This window comes from Populus trichocarpa, chromosome 19, assembly GCF_000002775.5.
Source record: "Populus trichocarpa isolate Nisqually-1 chromosome 19, P.trichocarpa_v4.1, whole genome shotgun sequence".
In the NCBI taxonomy this organism is placed as follows: Eukaryota; Viridiplantae; Streptophyta; class Magnoliopsida; order Malpighiales; family Salicaceae; genus Populus; species Populus trichocarpa.
The window spans coordinates 13,910,710-13,934,563 of record NC_037303.2 but is presented as its reverse complement, the minus strand read 5'-3'; the positions used below and the strand labels follow the sequence as shown (position 1 = coordinate 13,934,563).

Here is a 23,854-nt window from a genome sequence, read left to right as displayed (position 1 = left end):
GTGATTGGTGAGGCTTGGCAAATTGCAGGACCAAGTCACAGAGGGCCCGTGCAAATTTGGGCCATACGTGAAGAACCCTTTTATTGGTTTCTTTCGCTGAGACTTGAGAGTTTCATCAGCTTTCTCTTCTTTTGATGATATTACGATACAATTGTGGGTTGGGCTCAATAATCCTCTAGTACTCAACAGCTCGGGCCCACTTCTGTTCATTTTCATTGAGCAGATAGGCCCACTTGTGGGGCCATGTTATTTGGAAAGTAAAAGATACGAGACAATTGGTTGTTGTTAGGTAATCTCGGTGTCTTCCTCTTGCAATAGAATTACGTATCTATTTGCATAGTTATTATCATCGGTTTATTGCACTTGGGAGTGCAGTTCAACTGTTGTTTTTAAAAAATTTTAATTTTAATTTTAATTAATTTATTTTTAGTATTTTAAAATTATTTTAATATTTTGATGTTAAATATAAATTTTATAAAATAAAAAAATATATTTTAGAGTATTTCTAAGCAAAATAAACTTTGAAAAACAATCTTTACTAGTATCTTAATATTTTAATTTAGTTTGAAAGGTAGATTTAATAACTTAATTAATAATAAATAATTTATTTTAGATTAATTTTTATTTTGAATTATTTTAGATAATGATCTGATTAAATTTAAATAACTTAGCAAATTAACTTGCAATATTATTGATTCGAACAAATACCTAGAAAAAAGTGAGATTATATAGGGAAAATCTCAAGTTTTTTTTTAAAAAAAACTAAAATAATACAATTTTAAATTGATCGATAATTCATGAGTTGACGTTTGCACGGTGGCCGGTTTGCCCCCGTGGAGTCCAACGTGGAGATGCATGGGAGAGAATAGGGTTTGCAAACGTGAACCATCAACCACATTCCAAATATTGAGTTTTCCATCGTATGCTTCTATATGACCTTTCCAAGCATTCAAGCAATCCCCGGAGCTAAATAAGTTTCCTTCAAGAGCTACTATTTGATTAGGTGGCACATCTAATTGCCACATCCTTACTACGAGATACCACCTGTCATGCTCCGAGTCGTACACCTCAGCAGAACACCGCTCCAACGTGTGCCATGGAACCCATGTACTCCTTTCTCAGCAAATCCCCCAACCACATGGATCTTTCCTTGCCATGTCACCCCAACACATTTGCACCTTATTGTGCTCATGTCAGGCAATGCTTTCCACTCGTCAAGTGCCGCGTCATACACCTCAGCCAACGAAATCCCACGTGGACAAGCCGACGAACTTGTCCCACCGGCCACAAGCCGACGAACGTGTTACAATACTCCAATGATGTAATTATATTAATTTAGGATAATTCAAGAACTTAAAAGATAAATATTTCTTTAATATTTATACATAAATCTAGAAGACACTTAAAAAAATTAAAAGATATTTTAAATAAAAACTTCAAAATCAATTCCAACATGAGAAACCATCATGCCAGCTCGCACAATCAAATCCTTCTGCACCTTGATCACCCACCGAACTGCCATCGACGTCATTGAGTTTAAGCCACCTTAATTCCATGAGAGATATTAGTTAAAATCCAGGAATCCTTAATCTAGAAGGATTTGTGTTAAATTAATTAATTAATAGAATTAAATAGTAAATTAGAATCCTTATTAATCTCTATAAATATAAAAACTAATATATAAAGAATTTAAATGTGTGATAAGCAATAAAAACTTGAAAGATTCATATACTTGTGAGTTTAGATTTTAATAATTAGTATAAGAGATTTTCAAAAATCCAACGAGGCTGCTGAGACCTCATCAAAAACAACAGTGTTCAATATTTCGCAGCCCAGCCCATTCCATATACAGCCCTAGAAAGGAGTAGTAACACAGTTAGCTACAACAACAACGTCCGCTGCATGCAAAATCCTATATAAATAAGTAGTAAACTACAACAACATCATCGTCTTAAGTAAGCCCTCTCTCTCGCTCTAATCACAATTTTTTTAATATTCTGATTTTTTTAAAAATTTATTTCGAAATTATAGGAGAAGAATCGGGTGTATTTATTTTTGTTATAGAAGGAAGTTAACTCGTCGAAATATCGATGGCTGGAAAGAAGGCATCCGGGCGTGATGATGAGAACGCGGCTGTGGGTGGTGGAGGGAAGTCAAGGAAGAAGGGGTTGGTGATTGGTAATGATGATCAGTATTCGATTGGTACTGAGTTGTCGGAGAAGAAGGGGAATTATGAGGGAGAGGAAGGGGAGGATGAGCAGGTGCCGGAAGTTGTGCTTGTTTCTGGGAAAAAGAAGTTGAAAGGGAGGAAGAGTGGTGCTGGTGGGAATACTGGTTTTAATTGGTCGAATTTTGGGTTATTGGGAGGTGGTGATGAGGATGATAATGATGGTGATGATGAGGAGATATCCAAGTTGACTGGTGAGAAAGATAGTGATCAGGAGGAGGAGGATGAGCCGGTTGTGAGTTTTAAAGGGAAGAAAAAGGGTAAGGGCAATAAGAAGAGTGGTGGTGGTGGTGGTAGTGTGTTTAGTGCTTCGGGATTTGATGCTACCGATGATGGTGAGAATGATGGAGAGGTGATGGATAAAGATGGGGATGACGACGATGACGTGCCTGTCATTGAATTTACGGGGCAGAAGAAGAAGTCGTCAAAGGGTGGTAAGAAGGTTGCTGGGAGATTTTCATCCAAGTCTAACAAAAAGAGTGGTAATAATAAGTTTAGTGCAGCATTGCTTGATGAGAAGAGTGAAGATCAGGTGGAAGAAACTTTGAAGCATGAGAAGAAGAAGAAGAATAAGAGTGCAAGGGATGCTCAAGAAGAGGATGATTTGAATAAGATTCTTGCGGAGCTTGGTGACGCGCCACCTACTTCAAAATCCTTGGCACCACCTCCACAAGAGGAGAAACCCAATCTTCAGCCTGAACCTGTTTCAGTTCCAGATTCTGTGGCTGAGAAGGAGGGTGAAGATGAAAAAGAAGAGTCTGCTGGTGCAAAGAAGAGGAAGAAGAAGAAGAAAGAGAAGGAGAAAGAGAAGAAGGCAGCAGCAAAGGAAGAAAGACTGGAAGAAGAAAAAGCTGAAACAAGTGAGCCAAAAAAGACTGATGCAAAGGGTAAAGGTTCTGAGAAGAAGCTTCCAAAACATGTTAGAGAGATGCAAGAGGCACTTGCTAGGCGAAAAGAAATGGAGGAGAGAAAGGCGAGGGAGGAAGAGGATAAGAGGAGGAAGGAAGAAGAGGAAAGGCTAAGGCAAGAAGAACTCGAGAGGCAAGCAGAAGAGGCTAGGCGTAGGAAGAAGGAAAGGGAAAAGGAGAGACTCTTGAAGAAGAAACAGGAAGGCAAGCTTCTAACAGGGAAGCAGAAGGAAGAACAACGGCGACTAGAGTCTATGAGGTATCAAATACTTGCTAATGCAACTATTACCGTCCCTAATGCAGAAAGAGATGGTGGACCTACACGACGTCCTAGGTACCAGACTAGGAGGTCAAGACCAGTGCACGATCAAGCAAATGGTATCAGGATAGAGGAACCTGTAGAAGCTAAGGAAAAAGAGCAGGAGGAGGAGGAAGTAGTCCACGAGGTCGAATCCTTAGAATTAGAGAATTTTGAGCCAGTGGAGGAAGAGAAAACAGAAGTTGCTAATGTACTTGTGGAGGATGGAATGGAGGAAGATGATGATGATGAGGAGTGGGATGCAAAGAGCTGGGATGATGTAAATCTCAATGTTAAGGGTGCATATGATGATGATGAGGATTCTGAGCCTGAACCTGTCTTGAAGAAGGAAACAAAAGGTTCAGCTCCAGCCTCTCGCAGTGCATTAGAATTAGTTTTTGCTTTGATTAATTTCCTGTTGGATTATCAAGTTGTATGTTCTCTTTTTACCATTTGCTTTTGTTTCTGATTGCTAATTAATTTTTTTTCCTTTCATTCTTTTACTATAATTGCAGCCCCTCTTGCAGCTGCACAGCCTGCAATTGCTGTGAGAAAACCTGTTACATCACAGCCAATGGACTCTCACGATGTTGAAGATAAGAAAAGTCAGGCTGGGGTCGAAGTTTCTGACAAAAACAGGAAGAAAGATGCTGCTGCGAAAAGTAAAGGAGCAGTTTCAGATGCCATCCCTCATAAAGGTGAAGAGACCCTGCGCTCACCAATTTGCTGTGTTATGGGCCATGTCGATACTGGCAAAACCAAGCTGCTGGATTATATTCGAGGTACCCATGTTCAGGAAGGGGAGGCTCGGGGTATCACACAACAGATTGGTGCAACATTCTTTCCTGTTGAGAACATACGAGACAGGACTAAGGAATTGAAAGCTGATGCAAGATTAAATGTTCCTGGTCTGCTAGTTATTGATACCCCTGGCCATGAAGCTTTCACCAATCTACGGTCACACGGTTCAGGTTTATGCGACATTGCCATTCTGGTTGTTAACATAATGCATGGCTTGGAGCCGCAAACCATAGAATCACTCAATCTTTTGAGGAAGAGGAACACGGAGTTCATTGTTGCATTAAATAAGGTTTGTTTCTTCTTCTTCTTTTTTCAATTTGATATAGGGATAGTTCTATAATCTTCCCTTCGATTGATGCTAGGTTCTGTTTCTTTATCTTTTCAATTTTTCAGATCGACAGACTCTATGGATGGAAAACACAACCTAATGCACCTATTAGGAAGGCATTGAAGCAGCAGTCAAAAGATGTGCAAAATGAATTCGACAGGAGGCTCATAGAGGTCACCGAATTTTCTTGCTTCCTTCGAAGAGTTTTACCATCTTGTTCCTTTCTTTAAATGTTTGCCTTTTCTCCTGAATCCCAGGTCATAACGCAGTTGAAGGAGCAAGGATTAAACACTGAATTGTACTATAAAAACAAGGACATGGGAGAAACTTTTAACATCGTACCTACAAGTGCGATTAGGTAAGCCCAAGATTTCCTAGTTTTCCATCACATAACTAGGCTGAGCCTCATTGGCTTTAAAATCTACCCTGTTTTTTCCCTTGCATCCATTGTGCTAATGCTTTGGTTTTCTATATGTTTTAGTGGAGAAGGCATTCCTGATTTGTTATTACTACTGATCCAATGGTCTCAGAAAACTATGGTTGAGAAACTCACGTTCAGAAACGAAGTGCAGGCAAGTTTTATTTTTTACTATATATTAACATGCAGAATGCTTTAAGATAACACAGATATCTGATTGCAATTCGGTACATTTTCCAGTGTACGGTATTGGAGGTCAAGGTTACTAAAGGCCATGGAACAACAATTGATGTTGTGCTGGTTAATGGTGTGCTCCATGAAGGCGATCAAATTGTGTTTTGCAGCTTACAGGCAAGCTCAAAACTTTCCTTTTCCTGAAGATTTGTTGACCTGCTAGTTTCTGAGTTGTTGATAATTTATTTTGCTTCACAGGGTCCCATTGTTACTACAATTCGAGCTCTGCTGACGCCTCACCCAATGCAGGAACTCCGGGTTAAGGTGTGGTTTCGCTTTCTTTACCTCTTTTTATTTTCTCTCCATAGTTCGTTCTTATATATAATATGCGTGATCAGGGATTGATTTGGGCTTAACCCATCTTTTGACTTGGTGTGTGTCAAAATTTCTCAATTTCACCTCTGTGTTTAGTGGCCATTTCTACCACAATTTCTCAGATTTCAGAGCAGCAACCCCTCCGCTCAAATTCATTTGTTTTATTGGATTCTACTTTTCTGTGAATGAGTAAAAGTGTTGATAGATTAGATACTAACCCCATGTTTTTCTTTATGTTTTTTTTTTTCCATTTTCAGGGGACATATCTGCACCATAAGGAAATCAAGGCTGCACAAGGTATCAAGATCACTGGACAGGTGATTGTAATTCGCAAACATAGCAATAAAGATTAGTTTATGTTGTGCACATACATAGCACATGCCTCTACAGAGTTCGTAAATATTTTTAACTCCTGGTAATAAATTTTCTTGGTTTCTTTCTTGCATTGTTATTTTATTCAGGGCCTTGAACATGCTATTGCTGGAACTAGTCTATATGTGGTCCGGCGTGATGATGATTTGGAAGAGGTCAAGGAATCTGCAATGCAAGACATGAAGTCAGTCACGAGTCGGATTGATAGAAGTGGCGAGGGAGTTTGTGTACAAGCATCTTCCCTTGGCTCACTGGAAGCGTTGCTTGACTTCTTGAAGTCCCTGGAACCAAGCATTCCTGTTAGTGGTATAGGCATTGGCCCAGTACATAAAAAGGATGTCATCAAGGCCAGTGTAATGCTTGAGAAGAAAAAGGAGTATGCCAACATATTGGCATTTGGTGTTGAAGTGACACCTGAGGCTCGGGAACTTGCAGATAAACTAGGAGTGAAGATTTTCAAAGAGGATACCATTTATTGCTTTTCTAAAGAATTCAAGGCTTACATTCAGAATCTGAAGGAGGAAAGGAAGAGGGAAGCTGCTGGTGAAGCTATTTTCCCTTGTGTTCTTGAGATAATACCAGAGTGCATTTTCAACAAGAAAGCTCCAATCGTCTTGGGGGTTGATGTTCTTGAGGGCATACTCAAGGTAAAACTATATTCTAAGGCATTTTGTTTTGTTTCCACTATTCATCCATGCATACATTGGTGAGTTACTGGTCTCGTATTTCATGAACAGAGCTAACTGAGACATTGAAATATGCAACTCTGCCGTTTGAATGTTTCAGTACATTATACATATGTTTTTTGCAGTTCTTGGTTTCCTAGTTGTACAATGAACCAACAAGGTTTCTGGAGGATATACAGAATGCTAGGATGGTGTGAACATTTTCTTTTGGATGTTACGCATGCAATAATTTCAAAGATCAAAGCTGATAGTTATAATAATCATTATGATTCATCGCATTGTAACCTTGTTTAAAGATGTATGTGGGTGAAGCCTGCTGTATGCTTCTACCAATTTTTGACATAAACTATAAATTTGGCCATGTCAACATACATGTTCTTAGTTCCATTAGGATTCACATGCTTTACTGTCCTCTGAAACTGTGTGCCCTTTTGCACAGGTTGGGACTCCAGTATGTGTTCTACAAAAAGACTTCACTGACATTGGTCGGATTGCTTCCATTCGGTTTAACGAGAAAGCAGTGGATCATGCAAGGAAAGGCCAGAAGGTGACCATAAAGGTATGGCACATTGTTGTTGATTGATTGAAATTAATTACTAGTTTGCAGCATAATTATGATAATGGAAATTCTATATTTTAGTTCTGTTAATCCAATGAGTGAAAGGTCTCACCTTTTTCCTTTGATTTTAAAAATTGAAAGCATGTATAGTCCAAAAGAAAAAAAGATTAGAACCATGGCAGAAGTAACAGTTGGATGATTATGAAGAAGGGGTAGTAGAAAAACTCTATCAAACTACAGATTCAATCTCTGTTTTAGGTATCTTTCCTTGAAATTTCTCCATACTGTCCGAGTTGGTCTTATTTGTTGCTCTGTGGTGATATTGAAGATCGTAGGCACCAATCCGGAGGAGCAGCAAAAAATGCATGGCAGGCATTTCGACAATGATGATCAATTAGTCAGCCACATTACAAGAAGGTCAATCGATGTTCTTAAAGCTTATTATCGGGTAGGTTTTATTCAATTCTGGATACAGTTTACATTTCATTCAACGCTAATATCAACTGTAATTGCTAATATTTTTTTTTATGCGTAGGATGATCTGTCTATGGAAGATTGGAAGCTGGTTCTTAAATTGAAGACCCTTTTCAAGATACAGTAAAGCATGAGGGTTTGGTGCATGTTGGCAAATACTTCGAAGGGGCTTGCTTTCACACCAACGATGGAGTCTTCTCTTGTAAAGATGAAAGAAGCAAAGAACATATTGAGATTAAATAGCACAAATTTATAAAAAAGAATTTCTTCTGTTTTCTTGTCGTGGTCGCCATCGTTGCCATCGATTGTTGACATGAAGGGTTCTTTGTAGTAGAATAAAAATCTCTTGTAAAACCCAAAGGGGAACATGAGAGAATCTCCCTCACGACAATTTCTTATTTTTTTTTTCAAAATCTGGTGAAACATAAGATTGATCTGGTATCTGACCCTTGATACATTAATTAATTAATTCTATTGAAATATAAATTTGTAAGATTCATGTAATTTGTTGAAATATAAATATTTTGTTATTTTTATATGATATCAAAAACAGTACTTCACATTGTTTAAGGAATTGATCTTGTGATTAAGGATCTGAACAAGAGTTCAAATCTCTTCACCTTTCTACTGTCAGGAACAAAAGCTTTAGATATAATTCTACTTGTAATTCTGTTGATGGTATTTAGAAGAAGAACTACCTCTCATTTACTTAGTTTCTTTCGTCAATTTCGCTGTAGTTTTGGAAGTTAAAACTAAAATGTTCATGCCCTTAAGCATCTTTACACGCAGAGAAACACATCAGGCAAGTGTTCAATGGGAATATGGCAGCTCCTTTAGGCATCAGAGTAGAACTGTGAATGAGCCAGTTGTCATAGGGGCATGTCCAGTAAATATGAAAGCCACCCGATACTGCACCAATGCTCAAATAATTGGCTCTCTGAACTTTATTGTTTCAAAAATTGAGGGCTGGACCAGCAGATATGCTTGTTTTCTTTGCTGCAGTTCAGTACCGTTTCTGCCAGGCCCCCTGAACTCTGCATTCTGAAACAATCTGGCTTTTCCGGTGAAAGGTTCCCTACGCATATATCTACGCCATTCATTTGACATACAGGATTCCATGTGTAGTGCTAATCGTCCATGTTAAAATAGAGCAACACTTTAACACATACAGGATCCTACGCATTATAACCAGCATATTTTATAACGGGTCGGATTTTTCACACAAGCACCAAGTTCGAAATTCGAAACAAGGAACTCTCAAATGCCTTGTATGGCTTGAATGGTCCTACCTAGTAGGTTTGGCTGTACTCTAGCATGTTTGTCTATGACTAGGTGACTAAATAGCTAAAAAAAATATTTTTTTTAATATAAAAATTGTGTTTTATCAATATGATATCAAAGAAGTTACATAATTTTTTAATAATGTATAATGTATTAAACTATATTAGTAATATATTTGGACTCTATTTTTATGTGTATAAGCACATATTTGATTTTGAATAATTCCCTTGATTCATTACATATATGGAAATGGTTGAGAACACACACATCTTTTCAAACAAGTGGGAAACTCCCCATTTTCTTACAAAACGTGCGGTTTTTCATTCCACGATAACCTTGTAATAGGTCCACAATTACAGAAATCGAAGAATTAACAGCCCTCCCTCTCTTGTTGTTTCATTGTCAAGGACGAGTAGTGATGGAGAAAGTTCTCTTATATGGGGAGGTGTGGCAGTGGTTATTTGACTGTAATTTTGATTGTAGAACGTGCCCCCGCCCCCTGTTTGGGAGCTAGGTTTCTATCAAAGCAAAATCTGCAGTCAGTAGTACAGAAAAAGTGATTTTCAAGTACTGTTAATATAGAGAGAGATAGCATGCGCATACATATAATTATTAAACGATATTCTAAGATATAATTTTATATTATTTATCAATTATGTTTTTAAGTTAAAAATTTTTAGATTTAAAATTTATACATGCGAACATTATTTTTTAATACTTAGAAGTACCAAGTGAAATTTAATTGTGGTTCACAAGAACATCCCAATTGCTGATGTTTGAAATTTTTATTAGAAGGTATCATGTTTAAATTTCAAAAGAGAAGAGGTGGGAGTTCTTGAATAATGAAGAAAAAAAAATTAAAGGATTCTTTGGTGACATTTGCGTTTCTGGTTTCAGATTTTTAGAAAAGAAATAAAAAAAATTGTTTATTTTCATTTTATATATATTAAAAAAGCTGTTATATTTTTATAGAGTGAACTACTTTCAACTTCTACAATCATTATTATTATTTTTTAAAAAAATGCTCCAATTAAATATAGTGGATTTGAAAGCCACCCGATACTCGACCAATGCTCAAATAATTGGCTTTCTAAGCTTTCCTGTTTCAAACATTGAAGGTTGAATTAGCAGATGTGATTGATGTTAATTTTTAAAGTGTTTTTTATTTTAAAATATATAAAAATAATATTTTTTTTATTTTAAAAAAAATTATTTTTGATATTAGTATATAAAATGATATAAAAATATTAAAAAATAGCAATGAAAATAATTTTCAATGCTTTCATGTGAAAAAGAACACAGGAGATATTTCTGCATGAATTTCTTAACTTCGCTATTCAATTAACAGAACCTAAATCCCGCGGAAAAAATATTGCAGATATATCTTAGATTATACTATACTGAGCATAGATTAATTAATAAACTCTTTTTTTTTCAAAGAGATATATAGGATACAAAGAAATCAATATCCCTGAAGAATAAATCCTTGTAAGTGTGGATGTTATTTGTTATCTGGACTTTTCCCTTTCCTGAATCAATGAATTTTGGATATTATTAAATTAACTATACTCATCTTTTGCTTCTTTCATATTATTTCGAAATATTATCCTAGTTGTTGTGACAACCACTAATATAGGTTTATTAGAGTGTTTTTTTTTGTTGATTAAACCCGGATATGAGTTTTTATAAATTGCAAATTTTTTTATATATTTATCTTTCAGTATTAAATTAATTAGAATTTAACATTCTCAATTACGCACGGATATAAAATTTCAAAAGTTATAATTTTAGAATTTTAAGTTAAATTTAGGAGATTTACCATGATTTTCTTTGTTTTTCTTACTATTAAATTAGTGTCGTCCTTTTTATACTATTAAATTAACTAAATTTATCTTTTAATTCCTTCGTATTATTTGAGAATATTATCTTAGTGTCGCCTTAACATTTTTTATTTTTAATATTTGATTTATTATAATTGGTTTTTTTAACTTGTTTTAATATTTTATTTTAAAAAAATACTTCTTCCAACATGTTACCGATTAAATATTTTAAAAGTATTTATATTAGCATTCATTTAACTTCTTACTTCCTAATGTTTTTATAATTTTTTTAATATTAAAGAATAAAGAAATAAAATTCAGCACGCTACACAGCACAGGTAAAAAAAAAAAAAAAATAGTTGGATGTAATTAAAGTCCAAATTGTTCTTATAAAAAAAAAAACCCTAGTGGTAAGAAGGAGGGTGTAGGGACAGGGAGAGATGAACAGAAACAAGCCATCAGTCTTTCACGTGCGGCTCAAAAGCAAACATCAAAGTAAGACCGACCAATCACATCACGCATGGGCACCAATGCTTGCTTGCTGCACGTCTCCCTTCAAACTCCAAACTCCAAACTCCAAACTCCTTTTATATATATATATATAATATACACTGATTAATCTAATTAATTGCTAATTAAGCTCTTGATCAAATTTTAATTTCTTTGATTTCTGATTTGATTACCATCGATCTTCATTCTAATAATCAGCCTTGCGCGCATGCTCTCCTATTTTGTCTCTGTGTCTCCCATTTCCTAAGCCGCCGTCCCTTCTTTTCTTTCTTTATAAATTCTTGTGTTCATGGCCCTCCTTCAGTCGTAGTACTATTCTTACAAACATTATAATCAATCTATCATCTTCGGATTTAGCAAAGATAGTGTAGTGTCGTTTATACCATCTTTCATTCCTTTTTTTTTTTTTTTCCCTCCATGTTATAACTATAGAATAAGAATAATTAAAATTATATCTTGGTATCTGAGTCAGTAACTTAAGCTAGTAAATTGAATAATTGATTTTTTAATATGATATCAGAGTCTTGATGATCAAGTGATCACGAGTTCAAATCTCGACATCCTCATTTTATTTAATAAATTAATTCAAGTTTCGTACATGAAAAGCTTTACAAAACAATATAAATTATTTTCAAAACAATACTCACTACGGCACCAATAAAAATATGAAAGCATTTAGAAGTTATTTCCTTTCTCTCTCTTTTTTCTTTTGCCTATGCATACAAAAATAACTTTTTTTTCTAATTAACCAAGTTTTTTTTACACAAACTTTTCTACAAAATCTCAATTATTATAAGAAAAATAATTTTAAAAAGACATTTAACATCGTATTGATGTTTTTTTTCTTCTAACAAGTCTCAAGCTTTAAATCAAACTAATTCATTAACCGAAATAGTTCATAATAGAAAATCAGAGTTATTTAGTTCCATTAACAGAGCAAAATGCTAGTTTTCATATTGGATATATATATATATATATATGAACCACAACATTGTAAAGTCGACAACATTGTAAAGTCGACACCATGACAACAATATTGACATTTCATAATATATAGTACTTGGTAGTACCAAGTTAAATTTAATTGTGGTTCGCAAGAACATTGTTGAGATTTTTATTACAAGGTATCATGTTTAAATTTCAAAAGAGAAGAGGTGGGAGTTCTTGAATAATGAAGAAAAACTAAAGGATTCTTTGGTGACGTCTGCGGCTTGTTTCACGTTTTTAGAAAAAGGAATAAAAAAACATTTTTTGCTATAAACTTTTTATTTTAAAAAATAATAAAATTAAAACCATGACTTTGACGGACAAGGGAATAATAATAATAAAGGTATCATGTAAAGGAACGAGATTTAAGGGATTTTGAGAGTGTAATAATAATTGCTTTTAGAGGATTTAGGGGATTTTTTAGTTTTAAAAAGTTAATCTATCAGAACAATTTAAAAATATAAAAAAATAATTTTAAATAAAGAATTTCAAAATTTATCTATCCCTGCTTGAAATGCAATATCAAACAGGAACTTATTAACTCAAAGCCTTGAAACAAATAGTAATAAATTATAGGAAAACTAATCACAAGTTTGAATATTTTTTGAAAAGATAATTGGTTCCAAATCGCAAAACAATAGCTTAAATAGTATGCCCTAGTCACTCATGTGCTGAACATAAAATAAAAATAACATAGAATCGTGAATTAATACTGAAATAAAAGGGTTAATCGACCATATTTATAGATATATGCCACCTTATCAAGTGATTAATAGAACTTAAACATGAGAGGTTTAAATTGACTGAATTTTTTCTTACCATCAAAACCAATTATTTAAAGTTGCTATAGAAAAAGAAAAGGTTAAAAAAAAAAAAAGGAACCAAGCTTTGCATTCGGGGTAATTGGAAGCCATATCCCATTTTGGGGATGAGAAGAAGGGTAAGGTAAAAAGTGATGTTAAATTGATGTCCATCTCTTCATGCCTTTATAGTTACTAGTACAATGGCCTGTGCATCTCCGTCCAAATGTACCATGGAAACTACAGTGACATGTAAAGTATAATTGAGTTTTTTAAAAGTATTTTTTATTCAGAAATATATTAAAATAATATTTTTTTTATTTAAAAAAATTATTTTTAACATCAGCACGTTAAAATAATCTGAAAACACCAAAAAATATTAATTTAAAGCAAAATAATAAAAAAAAAATTAATTTTTTTTAAAAACACTTTTGAAACGCAAAAACAAACAGGGCCGTATAAATTTTCTTAAATATATATAAAAAAATTATTGAGGGTGGGTGGATAATTTTTTTGACAATATCATTAAACTTAGGTAAGTAGGTAAATCTTGAAATTTCTTAACTCGACTCCTTACCTAATGCAAATTTCTAATTAAATCGTATTAGAACTAACCCGATGTGAGTCGGTTGATTTCATGTTTTCAAAGATAACTCTAATGACTAGTAAAAATATGGCTTACCTTATAAAAAATACCAAGATGAAAATGTTTTTATAAAGTATTTAGACAGTGACATATTGGATGATCCCAGTCACCCCGCAACTTGATTCATAGATTCAACTAATTTTAATAACTTTATTTTTTTTAAAATAATTTTTACTTAATTATATAATAAAAAGTAGATGCTCGCAATTTTGAGCATCAACCCTAAAACAGATGTTTGTTCAAGATCGTGATAATCATATACGAAGCATAAAAAATCACTCATAAAATCTATTTCCCAACCAATCCAACATTGAAGGATGAGATAAAAAAAATTATTTTTTTAATTATTATTGATATTAATTAAAAGATCAAATTGCCTCTAAGATTACAATTAATCCCTTGAAGTCAAGCTTTAAGAGTGAATTTGTTTTTTTTTAAAAAAAAACCCTAAACTCAAGTTAAGTGTTGTTTTGCTTTTAAGAGTATTCTAGTAAAAATATAAATTGTTTGTTTTTAATCACAATTAATATTGCAATGTATTTTACAGTATCTCAAACATATAGTTAGCTCTAAACATTAAAAAAAAATGATATATTAAAACGTGAGATGAAAAAATGATATATATAAAAAAAATGAAGAGAGAGAAGGACAAAAAATATTTATATTGAGTATTAAGGTTACTCACTAACTAACTGAGTTATGCGGGTTGGGTAGGGTGGTTTTTTAAAATCTCAATCCGTATTCAAACTATAATATCCATTTATTTGGTTTTTTAACCCATAATTATTTTTAATATCTACATTAACCAACTTTGACGGGTTAGTTCGAGTCGAATAATATAAATATTACAGATGACTTAGTTTTTTAAACATCCATTGTAGCAACTTCGATCAATTAAAAAAGGGTTAATTCATAATAATTGAAGGAGGGCGAATGTGAAAGTTTTTGTAGGACAAAACATTAAATTAATCGTTTCAATACACAATAAATGATCTAATCCTAGTGAATTTTCTAAACAAGGATTAATATTTCAAATTCACAACTTGTGAAATTACAGATCTAAGTTCAATTAAAAAGTTCAATTCTTAGTCAATTTAATATTGAAAAATGAAATTGAGAAAAAAAATCTCAAATTAAAAAACTTACCAAAGTAAGAAAAAACAACAATAAAAAGAATGAACGTAAAATATGAAAGAAGAAAAAAAAATGGAGAGTGAAATTGAAAAAAGAAAAAAAATTCAAAAACTATTAAAAAAAACATAAATCAAAAGAATAAGGATCAAACCTGATAGATTAAAAAATTAAACGAGTATGAAATTAAAAACAAAATCAAAATTGAGAAATCAATTAAAATAAAACAAATGAAAATAAAAAAGGGAGCGAAATCAAAAGAACAATAAGTTGAAGGGTTGATTTGCAAGTTCAGAGGGCTAGACATGAATTTCTAGGAGGAAAAAAAAATTGAAGAGAAAAATAAGAGGTTGTTGGTGCCGCATAAGAGGTCCATTGACTAGATGCACTGTACAAGAAGGTCGAGAAGAATCGAATGAGGCGATGAAACACTGATTTTAATCACCGAAGTGAGACGTGCGTATTGTTTTAAAACAACGTGGCAGCTAACTCATGCAACACACACATTATTAGCTTTTTTTTTTTAATATTTATGAAAATACCATTGTAAAATGATGAATAAGCTCTTATAGTCAAGCTTTTGAAAATTTGATTCCAATGACAAGAGAGTCATAGCAAAAAATATGAAAAATCAAAAAAATTCTTAGACCATAGGTAAATGTTTTATGCTTTTAAGGGCAATAATGTAATATTATTGTACAAAAAATAATGAAAAGACCGAGATGCCCTGAACAATTTTAGAATGATAAATGAATCAAGTGAAAAGACTATCATACCCAAACTGTTCAATGTGATTTTTTTAATGAAAAAATTATCAATTCACTATTATAATCACAATACACCAAGGTATATGTACAATAACTCTCCTGCATGTTTTAGTTTTTTCTTTTTTTAATTAAACTTAATTTGGGGATCACTGTAAATCAAGTGGATTACTTGATTTAAAAAAAAAAATTAAAATAAGAGGTTATTGGTGCCGCATAAGAGGTTCATTGATCAGATGCACTGTACAAGAAAGAAGAGAAGGTCGAGAAGAATCGAATGAGGCGATGAAAGAACGATTTTAATCACCGAAGTGAGACATGCGCATTGCTTTAAGACAATATGGCGGCTGACTCGTGCAACACACATATTATTAGCTTTTTTTTTTTTTTTATATTTATGAAAATACCATATTGCTTTTAGGACCAAAAAAATATTATGAAAATACCATTGTAAAATGATGAATAAACTTTTATAGTCAAACTTTTGAAAATTTGATTCTAATGACAAGAGAGTTATTACACTGTAGCAAAAAATATGAAATATCAAAAAAATTCTTAGACCATAGGTAAATGTTTTATGCTTTAAAGGGCAATAATGTAATATTATTGTACAAAAAATAATGAAAAGACCGAGATGTCCTAAATAATTTTAGAATGACAAATGAATCAAGTGAAAAGATCATCGTATCTAAACTGTTCAATGTGATTTTTTTAATGATAAAATTATCAATTCACTATTATAATCACAATAAACCAAGGTATATGTATAATAATTGTCCTGCATTTTTTTAGTCTTTTTTTTTAATTAAACTTAATTTGGGGTTCACCGTAAATCAGGTGGATTAACTGATTTTTTTAAAAATAAAAATTAAATAACATTTTTTATTTTTAAAAAACAAAATCAAAATAACATTATTTATTTTTTACCATGTCAGGGTTTTTTAACGAGTCACATCACCTATATATATATATATATATGAAACTCAGTCTGTGGAGTAGGCCCTGGATTCATATATATATATATATATATAAAAAAAAAAAAAAGAATTCAATCTTCTCGTACAGACAGCAGTGGGCTTATAATTGTCATGGTATAACAAGGACATGCACATGGTACAATTCACTGCTGCTGCTGCCCCTTCTTCTGTACAACAAGTTGCATGGAGAATCGGTCGAGTTTATTTTAAAATTTATAAAATTAATTAAAATATATACAAATTAATTCGGATATCTATAAAAAAAATATTGTGGCATGCAAATTGCAATGGAAAATATTTTAGCTTAGTTTCAATTTACCCCTTTAGATTTGAGATGAATCCATTTTCTCTCTTCGATGTTCCCAAACTTTCGGTACCGAATCATCTAACAATTTTTGTTTTCAATCTTGAAACTTTTAAGATTTGATTAACTAGAACTTCTTGCAAATGATTTGATGAGATAAAATCTTCTACTTGCAATTAAAAGGTCTAAACCATGTCGTGAACATTATTTATAGCTAAATATATAAATAAAAAACCATAAAAAAGTAGAATATATATATATAAAACTAAAAATTTTATGCAAAGGGAAATTTAAAATTAACCATGGGGCTTATTAAAAATAAATAAATAAATTACTTTTGTGTTTTTCTCTTATGAGTCAAGTACTGTTGAATCACTTCTGAATGTCAACATTAATTAAATATACTATTACTTTATAAGTTGATAATATTTATATCGTTTTACCAGTAAAAAGTTAATGTTTTATTTATTTTAGGCGTTAAGCTTTTAAGTTTTAAGGCATTAATGTTTTATGATCTTTATAATTTAATATTTTTATTGTTTTTAAAATATTTTATGTTTTTCTTTATCATCAATGTAAACCATATTTAAAAAGGATAAATTGTAATTTTATATATTATAATTTTAAACATATACAATATTTATATGTGATATTATTTGAATTCTTTTTATTGAAGTAGAAGATTTGATCTCAACAAATTATTTTAAAAGGGTTCTGGTCAAATTTCTAGAGTTTAGAGATTAGAAAAACATTGTTCTCTCTTACTTTGAGTAACTTGAAGGAGAACATTGACATATATAATTGAAAACTCAAGAAGAAAATGGATTCGCTCTAAATATTAAGGTAAATTGAAATTAAACCAAAATTATTACATGGTTTGTTTTTGCAAACATGATAAGGCTTGGGACACCACCTTAAATTGACTTCTCGATCGTTATGAGATCACGGTCCTTAATTAGTCTTAGAATACATTAATTTGTTTATTAGAAAAAAAATATTAAGGTACATTGTTATATATAATAGTAATAGTTAAGGGTTTGAATTAGAATATTTCTTTTCTTGGGTGTGTTGGTAAGATACATTTAAAGGATAAATTACTAGAGAAAATGATTAAGATTTATGATAATTGTAAAATATATTAAATATATATTATTTGAATGTACTTTTTAATTTTAGGAAATACAGGAGGAGGGTTTTTTTTTATAATAATCCAAATTTTATATAAAAGCCAGTGACAAGAAGACTTGTCACCTCCATGATGATTTCTCTTTCTAAAATTGAATCAATTAAGGATAATTAATGTTTGTTAGAAAATAATATAAAAATATTCAATCAATATAATTTTATTCAAAAATTTAAATTCTTAAAATAAAATGATTAAATCGAGGTTACAAATTATTAATTGAGTACTATGACAACAAACAAAATTATTGGAATTATATCACTAACAATATGCAGTGCTGAAGAACCTCGTAATGGTGCTACCATTGAGAATTTTCAATATTCCTTGGTTGCTAGTGCACCTAGGAGTCTTGAACTGGCTCAATGCTGACCCATTGCCTATGAAATAGTCCAAGATCTTCTTGAAAGTCCCTATCTTAACAACGCGAAGCTCGAGAGGTCCAATGGAGTTGGTTCTTCTTGATACCACATAGCCATGATCAGCAAACGATGCATCCATTTCCTTGCAACACTCGCCAAGAATCCCTTCCTCGACCTCTCCTTTGATTTCCCAGTAAATTATGTAGTGACCTGGTTGCTTTTCTACCTCGGCATGGCTAGTAAAATCCACTAGTTCTGCTCTACCCTTGCTCGTGAGTACCTGAGACCCTTTCTCCACCACTAATTGTAAATCTTTTTCAGTGTTCTTGTCAATGTTTATGGTTAAAATTAGCTTTCTCCTGCATATAAAGTTCAATTTCGGTGTCCCTTTGTGAAAGCCAGCCACTTCCACCACATCCCCTAGCCTGCATCTATAAAGCCCTGAACAAATTTAAATAATAATAATAATTAGGTGACTTGATATATATCTTCATCAAAAAAAAAAAAAATTCCCACCCGTGAAATAGGATAAGATTTGAACCCATGTTTAATCCTCTAATTCCCTTGCTTTCTCATTTTTGGTTTCGTTCTTTTTTGGTTCTGATTTCAAAGAATTCAAATCAAACTTATACTGCATGAGTTTTTAAGGAATTTCCATCAATTACTCATTACAAATTCCTGATGTAAGATAATTGGAAACTCAATGCCCTCTAAAGTGATTATCTAATTGAAAAAAAAAAGATCAACGATCTTGATAATCAAATAAACCATGAACACCAGGCTGAATTTATTAGAAATTTTTTGAACCAATGGAATGTTTACACCACAAGAAACTGAAGTATAGTATTCTAAAACCATGGCTTGTGGACAGTCTTGTGACCATGGAAACCTAGCTTCAAGTTTTTGGAACCGACTTCCTAAATTGTACGGGTTTTATCTTCAATCATGTGAAGGGATAATAGATTCACGTTTTTTCTGTGAATTGTCGACATGTTACATCAATGGTAGAAAAGGGCTGCGGGTGTTTTAAGTAGTAGGAAGATTGTTTTTTAAAGTGTTTTTAATTTAAAAATATATTAAAATAGTATTTTTTTATATTTTTTTAAAATTATTTTTTACATTAAATTTAAAAATATAAAAAAAATTAATTTTAAATAAAAATAAATAAATTTTAACCATTCCCATTTAAAACACAATAACAAACGGAGGCTATAATTATCAATGGCTGACAAACATATCATTAATGCACTAATGATTTTCCAGGGACATTAAATGTGCAGGACACAATATGTCCATTCCCATGAAAGATACTCAATGATTTTAGCTGCTAGCTTGATCACCATGTCCAATATATGATGAAAATATCACCGACAGGAAATGGACATTTAATTTACTGGAAAAACTTGATGATATGATCAAAATGGAAAATATAGTAAAAACTATAGGATAAAAAGATTTAAACTTACCGGTAAAAGTAGTGAGGACAATCTCATACTCCTGCCCAACCTTAACTTTTGAGAGTGGTACTGGCTCATCTTCAATGAAGTCATCAATGGCTGAGCTACAATCTTGATTCTCTCTATAAAGTGGCATGAACTCAAAGTATGAAAAAGTGGGTATTACTGCAAAAGTAACATCTTCAGGAGGCAAATAAGGATCCACATTAGCTCCGATCCAACTCTCTGTTGATCCATAATCAGCACTCACTAATGCCAAGCCCCCAGCATAATGCCTTAGTTTTTTAAAGTAAGGTTGCATGGAGCCTGTCATTATGGAGTAAACATACTTGGCATTTGGCCAGAGTTTAGTAATCAAACCAAGCCAGTTTAGAGTTTCCAACTCCTTGCAGCTTTCTTCTATTCTTGAAGCTAAGCTTGGATTTGGAGAGATGATAGCCAGCACAGCTTTTCTCATCTTTGGCAAGGTGAGTACTCTTTCACTTAGAGTACCTTGTTTAATGTCATCGCATATTTCTCTCCAAACATCTTCAAATGCTCTAAAGGCTTGAACTATGCTGTAAGCAAAGGTAGATGTTATAAACTCTACTTGATCACCGAAGTAGAGGCCAAGGAGAAGATGACAATAAGTAGATTGCTTGTAGTCTCCACCAGAAATGACTTCTGGTGGACTACAAGTGAAGCACTTTGTTTTTTCTTGCTTGATCTTGAACTCCTCACTTGCATAATAATGGGTTGTAGCTGTTCCTACTGTTAACCCTCCTTTTGTTTTGAATTGTTTACTGCTGTATATGAACTCAAGGATCCTTCCTCCTTCCCTTATTGGATAAACCCTACGTCCATCACATAGAACAATGAGAGAGTATAAGAAAAATAAATATCTTGAACAGTTCTGTTATAATTAAGTTAAGAGTATAGTCTACTATATTTTTTTCTCGTGTCCGACAGTTGGGCCACACAACGTATAAAGTGTACTTATCCATCTTTTCTTAAGTTAATTGTCTATCTAATATTCTAAGTATGAGTGACATTTGATTCCAGAGATGATCTTCTTAAAGACCATAAAGATTTGGGTTGTGTTTGTGCAAGAGGGAGAGAGATTGGATGAACCTTGATCTGTAGGCTGCTGCCAAGCTGAAAATCTGAAGAGTGGTTCGGGCACTATGGTCAGTGAAAGGAACGTACTTCTGCCTTCCTTCTGTGGTTCCAGAGCTTGATAAAAATGTGACCGTGAACAAAATCAGAATCATCCAAGAAAGTGGAAAATAAATCTGAAAATATTCTGACACAAATGGTGGAAATAATGGCTAATGGAATCCTTTCAAATCAATGTAAAAAAGCTGAGCTTTTGTACCCATTAGCCAATCCTAAAAGACAACCGTAAGGTATCTCATGAAATGAAGAAGAGCCTAATAGAGCCCATTACCCATGATAATCCTGTATATATTCTGATTCCATTTTCCACATCATATCTGAAAAGATAAGCTTATGCTATCGTAATGTTGTCCAAGCATCCGAGAACTGGTAAAAAAAAAGGAGGTAAAAGGAAGTGCATACCTTAAGGATAGAAGTGTTATGGGCTGTTGAGTGAGTAAAGGAGCAGTATCCCCATCTGCAATTCTGTTAATGAAAGGCTCTAAATCTGCATGGGAAGCAAGAGGCACCAAAGAAGTGTAAAGAGACTCCAATGCACTTGCATCCATATCTCGGACATCAATATCCCCTAACCATTTCTTGAGATACTCCACACCCCAGTTGAGATCAAGAATTCGGCGAAGAGTCTCGGTCTGGACTTGGCCGGCCTTCTCGGATATGTCCTCAAACCAACCGATAATGTCATGCTCGTAGCTTCTTGACCCATTGGTGTTTTTCGTTTCCATGAAGTTGATGGAGCTGAGCAAGCTAGGTACAAAACAAGAATAAACAAGTAATGGAACCAATATAAATGAAGCTAGGAGTTGGGGGGCACTTTGTGTACAATCGATACATCAACAAGTATAGGAGAGCCCGCATACATTGAAATATTGCTCTCTTAATTAGCTACGGTAATTTTATCTTGAGGTTTGTCGCCTTGTTAAAAAGCTCAACAAAAGCTCCTATCTAAATTGCTTGAAGCTCCATCTTGGAATTGTACGATAGGTTATAGACCACAAGACAAGGCCATGTTATCAAGCTCCTTAGACGAGAGAGAGAGAGAGAAAGATTCTTCATTCAAATTGAGTGATGTATGGAGAAGAATGTGACAAGCAGTCAGGACCAAAAAACCATTCCATTATACATTTCTGCTTAGACAGCTAGGCATCAAGCAATTTTTGGTGCCAACGACTCGTGGGTTCTTTCTCTTGTGTCTTGGGAACAACCAAAGATACTATGATTGGTGGATGACCGGATGTTTAAACATATGGTTATATTTGCAAGAATTCCAGCCGTTCCTGGGTGGCTAGGGCATAAGAGTGAGGAATTCGAGAAATTCTAAGACAATTGGTTTGCTGATAAAGGATTTATATATATACTTTTTTGATTATTTAGAATGATGCTAATATTCAATTAAATTTATTAAACATTTTTAAATGTATATATCTAGTTAATATTGGGGGTGTATATTTAAGAACATTTAAAAAAAAATTATGAACTAAATTTACTAGTTCATTCAAAAATATTTTTTTATCGCTGAATAAAAAACAATTATGTGAGAAACATGAGAGAGTTAATTATCTCCTTGATTAAATTTGATTTTTCTCCTATTTTAAGTTAGTAAGCGGTATAAATCACTGAAAAATAACTTAATTTGCTAACATCCAAACTTAATTTTATATATATATATTCGCCCTTTCTCTCATCCTTCCATTTATTTGTATAATTTTTTATTTTGCTTTATAATTCATAATCTATTGGTTTTAAGTTTATTTATGCAAAATAAAAATTCAATTGGTACAATAAAATAATTAACAGATTCTATCTAGATTTTGACTGGTTTTTTTATTCAAATCTAGATAATATGAAGTGATGAATTGATAATAAATTTTATATTTATACTTATTAATTTATAGTATTCATTGATCTATTTTTTTTATTTTGACCGTTGAAAAACCAACAAGTGATCACACACTAAACATAGATAAGCAATCAAATTTTTTATTTTATTCAACCTTATAGAATTAGAATTCTTTGATTTTTTTTTTGTTTTTTGGTCATAAAAACAAAAACAAAAAGAATTTGTCATTTTTTATTCTATTAATGATAGAATGTAAAGGATAAGTTAAATATGGGTTTACTATTCCTCGTCTATCCAAAATTTTAAACCTCGTATCCCTTCTATATATATATATATATATATATATATATATATATATAGTGCATAAGCCCTTAATCAACAACAAAACTTTGACCTTATCCACAATAACTGGCTTGACTTTTTCAGATCCTTGTATAGATATTGGCCTACGATCCTAAGCTATAAGCTAGATGGCCAATAAAGACGATGTTAAGATCTAGTAAACTTCATTCAGTTGACTCAAAAGGCAAGAGGAGTAGGTCTTATACTTGAGGGTGGGCTACCTTGATTCGAAGGATGTGAAGAACATTTTAATAAAGAAATATAGATAAGTGATTGGCTGCGTACCTTATAAGTTCTCATGCAAAGATCAAAGTTTCTCTCCCTCTACACTAGAGCCTGAGTGTAAGCTACCAAATTGTATGAATATGTAATCATATATTAGGTTACCATACTTGTAGAAACATATATATCTATACTTGTTAAAAAAAAAATTAATGATTCTTCTTGACCATTAAAATATATAGTGTCTGTAAATATGGCAGAAGTTTTTGTTTTGGGTGTGTTTTAAAAGTATATTTCACTAAAACAAATATCAAATTAATTTATATTTTTATGTGTTTTTTTGATGAGTTTAATGTGTTGATATTGAAAATAAAAAAAATATAAAAAATAAATTATTTTAATATATTTTAAATTGAAAAACACTTTTAAAAAATATAATACCCCACAATACCGAAT

General features: G+C 32.5%; 2 protein-coding genes across 2 annotated transcripts; one reads left to right on the top strand and one right to left on the bottom strand.

The window, feature by feature from the left end:
• Positions 1–1,967: 1,967 nt before the first annotated feature.
• On the top strand, positions 1,968–8,081 carry LOC18108587 (eukaryotic translation initiation factor 5B). The gene is made up of 12 exons (XM_006371529.3): positions 1,968–3,792; positions 3,949–4,523; positions 4,628–4,735; positions 4,820–4,920; positions 5,044–5,134; positions 5,221–5,331; positions 5,413–5,478; positions 5,787–5,846; positions 5,991–6,548; positions 7,027–7,146; positions 7,475–7,594; positions 7,682–8,081. The coding sequence occupies exons 1-12, from the start codon at positions 2,091–2,093 to the stop codon at positions 7,745–7,747; spliced, it is 3,678 nt and encodes a 1,225-aa protein (XP_006371591.3). The 5' UTR covers positions 1,968–2,090; the 3' UTR covers positions 7,748–8,081.
• Positions 8,082–18,159: 10,078 nt separating this feature from the next.
• Positions 18,160–21,945, bottom strand: LOC18108586 (indole-3-acetic acid-amido synthetase GH3.10). Its single transcript, XM_006371528.3, has 4 exons — positions 21,397–21,945; positions 20,950–21,051; positions 19,849–20,672; positions 18,160–18,823 (listed from the first exon to the last, which is right to left on the bottom strand). The coding sequence occupies exons 1-4, from the start codon at positions 21,717–21,719 to the stop codon at positions 18,285–18,287; spliced, it is 1,788 nt and encodes a 595-aa protein (XP_006371590.1). The 5' UTR covers positions 21,720–21,945; the 3' UTR covers positions 18,160–18,284.
• Positions 21,946–23,854: the final 1,909 nt, after the last annotated feature.